At 20.0% G+C, this 7,851-nt stretch overlaps 1 protein-coding gene across 2 annotated transcripts; it reads left to right on the top strand.

The window, feature by feature from the left end:
• The first annotated feature begins 2,431 nt into the window (after positions 1-2,431).
• On the top strand, positions 2,432-7,778 carry LOC102679294 (kinesin-like protein Klp61F). 2 transcript variants are annotated; one of them, XM_006618008.2, is made up of 16 exons: positions 2,432-2,496; positions 2,588-2,735; positions 2,796-2,945; positions 3,093-3,253; positions 3,333-3,482; positions 4,233-4,469; positions 4,552-4,927; positions 5,041-5,312; positions 5,387-5,526; positions 5,609-5,727; positions 5,820-6,164; positions 6,525-6,752; positions 6,845-7,024; positions 7,093-7,315; positions 7,415-7,536; positions 7,610-7,778. In XM_006618008.2, the coding sequence occupies exons 1-16, from the start codon at positions 2,432-2,434 to the stop codon at positions 7,655-7,657; spliced, it is 2,964 nt and encodes a 987-aa protein (XP_006618071.1). In that variant the 3' UTR covers positions 7,658-7,778. The 2 variants fall into 2 exon arrangements, with proteins under 2 accessions (XP_006618071.1, XP_031367495.1); XM_031511635.1 differs by lacking the exons at positions 2,432-2,496; positions 2,588-2,735 and having other exon boundaries at positions 2,842-3,021; positions 7,610-7,740.
• The last annotated feature ends 73 nt before the right edge of the window (positions 7,779-7,851 follow it).

The following is a 7,851-nucleotide window of genomic DNA, read 5'->3' as shown; positions in this document are numbered from 1 at the left end:
ATTATATCTATGATATAATATATATAATATATATTTATTATATATTTATATATATATTATATATTATATTTTATATTTTATTATGTATTATATTATATTATTTTTATTTTATTTTAATATTATTATATTATTACATATATATGAATGAATTTTTCAAAAAAATTCAAGATTTATTTAAAAAAAAGATTTTTTATTCAAAATAATTATTATTTTTTATAATTCTATTTTAAAATAATGCAGTATTTTTTGATATCATGAAATTGTTCAATCATTTTTGTATTTTATTAACTAATTAAAAGTAGTAATGTATTGTATTATTTAAAAAAGATAATAGTTTGAAAAAATAAAGTTAAAAATGTTCGAATGTGAATGTATTAAATAATGCAAATTTCATTATATCTTTCATATCAGAAGCATTTATAATCTAATGTTATCATATAGTAGTTTTGCAGGATATTCTTCTTCATCAATATATAAATTTTCTAATGAATTGAATATTCTTTCAATTTTTTATTTAAGTGAATTAATTGGTATTAATATAATTTTTAATTGATAGTAATTTACAATTATTTACAATTTGATTTAACAGTTTGTAATAAATTATACTTTTAATATTTCAGCAAATATTAAAGTTTTTCAAAGTATTGATGCATATCACTTCATTGAGATTTTTATTTTTGTTTTTTATTTGAGATTGCCATAAGATATTTCTTTGATAATAATTTTTTTCAAAGAAAAAAATTTTATTTTTTATTAATACTATTTATTCAGAATAGAAGGATACATTATTCATTGATTCTTGTTAGTTTTATGAAAAATTCATCTGTTTCTTTTTGAATCTTTTCCATTTAATAGAATGATTGATAAATGATTTGTAATGTTTATCTCTTATTATTTCATAGATTATTTTTGCATTTATGCTGAAAAATGTAATTGATGATAATTTAACTAAAATAATTTCAGCTTTTTCTTTTGCAAATTTTCGTTTTGTAAAATATTTTGTAAATTTTTTTTTGTAAAATCACCCATTATCTTCTATCTAACTATCTTCAGTAAGTTTTCATACAAAGTTTAAATAATATATAAATTTAAATAATATATCAAGACATGATGCAAAAATCTATTGTTTTTTATTAATTTTTTTATTAATAACAAAGTAGAAACAGAAATTTTCGCAAAAAAAAAAAAAAATTTAGATTAAAAACACATCAGGTAATCATTAGTTATGCTTTGTCAATTAACTTTTAAAATATCGTATATAATATACAATATTTTATAATAATTTGCATTTTTTTGTTATCTAATATCTAATATCTAATATCATATCTGTTACTTTTATTAATGAAATTTATTTATTTATTGTTATAAATTTATTAATATATTAATATATTTATTAATATATTATTATATTAAAAATAAATTGAATTTTATTTTTAATATGCTGATATTTCAAGATCAAATTTATACAAAGAGAAATAATTTATTAAAAAAAAAAAAAAATAAAAAAAACAAAAGTTACACTTTTTTAAAATGATATAGCTGAAATATTTATTATTTTATTATGAAAAAATGACTTAAAAACATCATTTTTTATTATTTGTATTAAAACGCGATATTACTAGATTAAAACTGAAGAGATGACAATTTAAATTTGGATCCATTTATAAAATTTTCTATAATATATAATATAAATAAAATTGCTCTAAAAATTTTTTTTGAGGAAATGACTATATAATTTTCACTTTATATTGCGTCATGTTACATCTTCATACGAATTAGTTTATTGATCAATTCTTCCTTCAATTCTATCAAAATAGCATTAATATCTACTGTATGTTTAATATTTTATATTTCATATTTCAATGTATGTTTAATATGTCATATATGATATTTCATGGATTTCCATATTGAAGTATTTGTGCTTTTATTATGTGAATATGTTTTTAATATAATAGATATAATTAATGAAAAAATATAGAGAGGTCATAAAATTGATCAGATGTTAAAAATTATATATTTAAAAATAAATATAGAATATAAATATAGAAACAAAGATATTATAAGGAGTTAAAAAATTCAAACTTTGTTTAATATTGTATTACGATTCTAAATGCAACAAAATCAATCATCATCTAATATTTTAATTTATATTCATATCGTTTTCTCCAACTACATTGATGCTTATTTTATCTTAAACTAAATATATGCGCCTTTAATCATGTGTATAATATGAAGAGTTTTTGTATAAAGTTCGATGTAAGAGACCTCTATTGGGATTTATGTGAAATATAAATTTCAAATCGTTCAACGGTTAATTTTCTGACGAAGCGTTTATATACAATGTGAAAGATAGTGACTTATTATATGAAAAAAGAATCAAATAAAAACAACTAAAGCGATTAAAAGTGTTAAAAAAATTTATTTTACAAAAATGAATGATACACGTAATATGAAAAAAGAAAAAAAACAACACATACAAGTTTTTGTTCGTGTCAGGTAAATGCAATTTAATATGAAATAAGTTACAAAATTTTATTTTAATATATAATATATAATATTATATTTATATTGTTTTATTTTATAATAGGCCAACGAATAATGTTGAAAAAATTGGAAAATCAGTAACGGTTGTTGATATACAATCTAATAAAGAAGTAGTTATTCGTGAAAGACCTCACGATAAATTTACAAAAAAATTCACTTTTGATAAAGTATTTGGACCTAATGCGAAGCAGGTATATATTTCAATAAAACAATATTTCAGAATAGTGTAATAATTAATAAGAAATTTTTAGATCCAAGTATATAATGCAGTTGTTAGTCCTTTGCTGGAAGAAGTTTTGGCTGGATATAATTGCACAGTATTTGCCTATGGGCAAACTGGTACTGGAAAGACTTTTACTATGGAAGGAACTGATAATGATCCATCATTACATTGGCAAACAGTTGGTTTAACATTTTCTTTCTACCAATAATAATCTTGAAATAAACAACATAAAAGAATATATTATATATTGTAATGTATGCATATATATATACATATATATATACACACACATATATATATATGTATATATCTGTAAAACTTACAGGATACTACTGCTGGAATTATACCACGATCTCTAAGTCACTTATTTGATGAATTACGAGTATTAGAGGTACAAGAATATTCAGTGAGAGCTAGTTTCTTAGAATTATATAATGAAGAAATATTTGATTTATTATCTTCCAGTGATGATGCTGCTAAAATAAGGTAATTAACTTATTTATTTATTTATAATTTATTTATTTATATAATATTTTGATTTATTAAAATTATAATGATTTAAAAGGATATATGAAGATCCAACTAAGAAGGGTGCAGTAATAGTACATGGCTTAGAAGAAATGACAATACATAATAAAAATGAAGTATTCAACATTCTTCAGAAAGGATCAGAAAAACGACAGACTGCAGCTACTTTAATGAATGCACATTCAAGGTTAATATTGGTATAAAGTAATTATTTAGAATAGGAGTTATTGATTTTAATAATTATCATTGATTTTAATAATCTTATAATATGTTGTAGAATCAACATTTTAAATAATTTTTTTTTATAATATAATCATTATTAAGTTTTTAAATATTTTTAACTATTTATAAAAATATTTTTAGTTCATGATAAAATAATGCTGGTTATACTTAAATTAAATTTGGATTTGATAATAAAAAAATAATTTCAATATATATGAAATTTATTAAATATATGAAAAAAATGATTTGAGTTAATTTGACAAAGGTTTAGTGGAGTTTCTTAAAAAAATCTAATAAATAATAAATTTTGGTTCATCTTTTTATCCTATTTATATATGAATTTTTTTTTTTTTAGGTTGAAATTCAATTTCAAAAATTGATTTATTATATTGTCTCTGAATATATTATTTGAAACTTTAATATGATTTAATATGATTATGATTAATATTAAAATATTTCTGTTTTTATTTTTAAAATTATGTATAAAATAATTATAATATTTATCTCGATTATATTTATAGAAAAAAGTTATTCAGAATTATATAGACTATGACAATATATTTCAATTTTGCTATATTGAAATATTACTATTGCAATTTATGAATTGTAGCTCCTATTCTAAATAATTACTTATATTTTAAATAATTTATATTCTAAATAATTATTTATGCATTTTTAACATTTTGGAATTTAATAAATATTATTAATATTTTAGTCGTTCCCACACAATATTTTCTATCACTGTTCATATAAAGGAAAATACTATTGATGGAGAAGAATTATTAAAAACGGGAAAACTAAATTTAGTTGATCTAGCTGGTAGTGAAAATGTTGGAAGATCTGGTGCTGTTGATCGAAGAGCAAGAGAAGCAGGCAATATTAATCAATCGCTATTAACTTTAGGTCGAGTTATAACAGCACTTGCAGAGAAAACTCCACATGTTCCTTATCGGTAAAATTGATATAAAAATGTAAAATTAAATTTGTAAAATATTTTCAAATTTTTATGTACTCCATTTATTTTTTATATATAGGGAATCTAAATTAACACGATTACTCCAAGAATCATTAGGTGGACGTACAAGAACTTCAATAATTGCTACAATATCTCCTGCTAGTATTAATCTTGAAGAAACATTGTCGACATTGGATTATGCACATCGCGCAAGAAATATTACGAATCGACCTGAAATTAATCAAAAATTTTCTAAGAAAGCATTGCTTCAAGAATATATTGAGGAAATTGAAAGATTAAAGAAAGATTTAATAGCATGTCGTGAACGAAATGGTATTTATTTAACTCCAGATAGTTATAATGAAATGCAATCTTTGATAGAATTTCAAAGTAAAGAAATAGAAGAAAAATTAAATCATATTAAAGCCCTCGAAGAATGCATGAATTGTAAAGAGGTAATTATTAATTAAAATTTAATAATTCTTATTATGTTCTTATTATGTTCTAATAATAAAAAAAATAAAAAATAAAATAAAAAAAATAATAAAAAAAATAATTATTGTTTTAGCAAATATTTATAGAACTAAAATCAAGAAATTCTGAACAAGCATACGAATTATTAAATGTAAAAAATAAATTGGAAAGCACAGTAAACACTTTAATGTCAACGTCGTCACGTTTAGCGATATTAGAACGAGAAAAAGAGGAACAAAAACATCTTGTTGAGAAACATGCATATACTGAAAATATTCTTTTGTCACAAGTACAAACAGTTTTGGATGTTGCAGATATTGTCACTTCAGATGTGAATAAACTTCATGACAAAATTTTTCGTAAAATGTGAGTCGCTTCTTTAAAATGGAATTTAGAATTTAATATTATATTTATGAAATAAATTAATATTTTGTTTATAGGCAAATAGGACAACAAAATAAATATCTTGGTCATCAATTTAAAAACAATACTAAAGAACAAATTAAAAATATAGAAATTGATATTACAACACATATCGAAAACTTAACACAATTCTGTGCATCTATAAAAAATCATATTGGTGATTATTTATTAGCATTTGATAAAAATATTGAATTTTAAGCATAAATATAAATGTAAATATTATTATATTATTTTTTCAGATGAGCAAAATATTTTAATTAGTGGAGACATTGATCAGTCAATTCAAGTTATATCCCAAGATCTTGTTAATTTCAAGCAAAATATAATCCATGAATTAATGAAAAATATAAATGATTCTGTATGTACAAGTTTAATATTTCATCAATTCTCATGATTATTATAATCAGATTTCATAATAATTATTTTAATATTTTTGTTTTTTCTTTTTAGTATTTAAAATACCAAGAATGGTTTGAAAATGAAAATAAAAATATTACAGACATGACAGATAAAAAAACTTGTATGTTAAATAATATTTCTTTCTATATTGCACAAAAATTTCAACAATTAATAGAAAATAAAATAGCTGAAGACTTACAAGTTTTGAATGACGATGTTTCTCAAAATATCGATAATTTGATAGAATATACAAAGGAAACAGTAACATCAATTTCTAAATATTCCTTTGAAAAGCAGGATTGTTTAAATAAAAAAATATTAGAAATTAAAGAACATATTAAAAATATTCGACAAAATCAAAATGATATTTCAGAGAAACGAACAAATTTTATAAAGGTAAAAAATTTGCTTTAATGCATAAAACAATAATGTAATTATTAAAAGCGTAAAAACATTATATTTCGATTACAATAGTCGATTTATGTCAATCTTAATGACTTAATAACAATTATGAATGATATAATATTAGAAATATATATATATAATAAATAAAAAATGTTAAATATAATTTTCTGATTTAAATCAGCTAAATTTGAATGATTATATTGAAAAGATAAATGATTGTATTTTTATAATTGAATATCTCTTTTCTTTTAATCTATATATGTATATAGATTAATGTAATATATATATAATCTATATAACTTTATGAAATTAAAATATTATACTTTTAATATATCATTCTTCTATTTGCAGTTGATGGACAATTTGCAATGTTGTTTCAATGAAGTACAGAAAGAAGAAGAAGAAGATCATTTTGCAACATGTAATATATTAAGTAGCATTGATGAAACTTGCGAACTTATAAATAATCAAGCTTTAGATATATGCAAAATGAACATTGAAAAACGAAAAAGTTTACAAGAAAAACTTTGCAATGATCTACAAATAGTAAAAAAAGTAGTTTTTGAAGGAACGGATAAGGTAAAAGACATTAAGTTTTTTAGGAAAATTATTAATAAATTAACAATTATTTATTGTCTGTTATATAATTTGATATTTATTTTTTTAAATAGTCCCAATTAATAGCCAAAAGTGCTATTGAACAAGGTATAATATTAATAAACAAATTTCAAATGGATTTAAATAAAAATTGTGATACATTAATAAATTATAAAAGTTGCGTGGAACGTAATATTGGGAAAATACAAAAAAAAATGGAAGAAGATAAAAGTCTTATTTTATCTGCAATTAATGTAAGTTTGTATATAAAAATTTATATTTATTTAAATTTAATTCTTAATTTTAATATTATGATTTTTAGGATGTATATATGAAAGTTTACATTGCTGGAAATGAATATGAAAAATGTCTAAATGATTGTAAAATAGCATTTATGAATGTATCTACAGAAATGAGTCAAAAACTTGAAAATGAAAACATTAATGCAGCAAATATAAGCAGTAAAATTATTGTGGAAATACAAAAAATATTTGATCAGGTTGATAAATTCTTTACAGAAGATTTATATCGTGATATTCCGACAGGTATGATAAATTATTAATTATTATTTTATTATTTTTATATAAATTTCATATATAAAATATATATGACAAATTTTTATTTATTTGATTTAAATTGAATAGGTTTAACTCCTGCAAAAAAGGATTTTCAATATTGTAAAAAACTTACTAAAACATCTCCACATGGACGACTTCTTAAAAAATATAGAGAAACACTCAAGGATATTGAAGATATAGAAAACGAAGTAAGTTCGATTATATAAATTTTAAACTTAAATTTGATAAAATATTTTATTTATTAAGCATATCTTTTATTAGCCTATGAGCAATAATATACTTAAAGAAGAAACTATAGATGCAAGCTGAAAAATTAAGGAATTATTATAATATATATATATACTATGTGGAAATATATTAAATATACATTTTTAAATTGTATTTTAACAATACGAAAAAATAAAATTAAATGTATCATATTAAAAAAATATTTTTATAGATTTTTATTTTCTCCTAATTATCGAATTTATTTTTAATATTTTTTTATTTTCTAAAGTATTCAT

Source organism: Apis dorsata, unplaced genomic scaffold, assembly GCF_000469605.1.
Source record: "Apis dorsata unplaced genomic scaffold, Apis dorsata 1.3 scaffold_339, whole genome shotgun sequence".
Taxonomy (NCBI): Eukaryota; Metazoa; Arthropoda; class Insecta; order Hymenoptera; family Apidae; genus Apis; species Apis dorsata.
The sequence above is the reverse complement of the archived record's forward strand: the minus strand, read 5'-3'. Positions and strand labels throughout refer to the sequence as shown.

Bases quoted from the DNA above. Each gene is read 5' to 3' on its own strand.
- LOC102679294 (XM_006618008.2), top strand. From the start codon at position 2,432: ATGAATGATACACGTAATATGAAAAAAGAAAAAAAACAACACATACAA. The intron at 2,946-3,092 runs GTTGGTTTAACA...TAAAACTTACAG, and splicing joins CATCATTACATTGGCAAACA to GATACTACTGCTGGAATTAT. The intron at 4,470-4,551 runs GTAAAATTGATA...TTTTATATATAG, and splicing joins ACTCCACATGTTCCTTATCG to GGAATCTAAATTAACACGAT.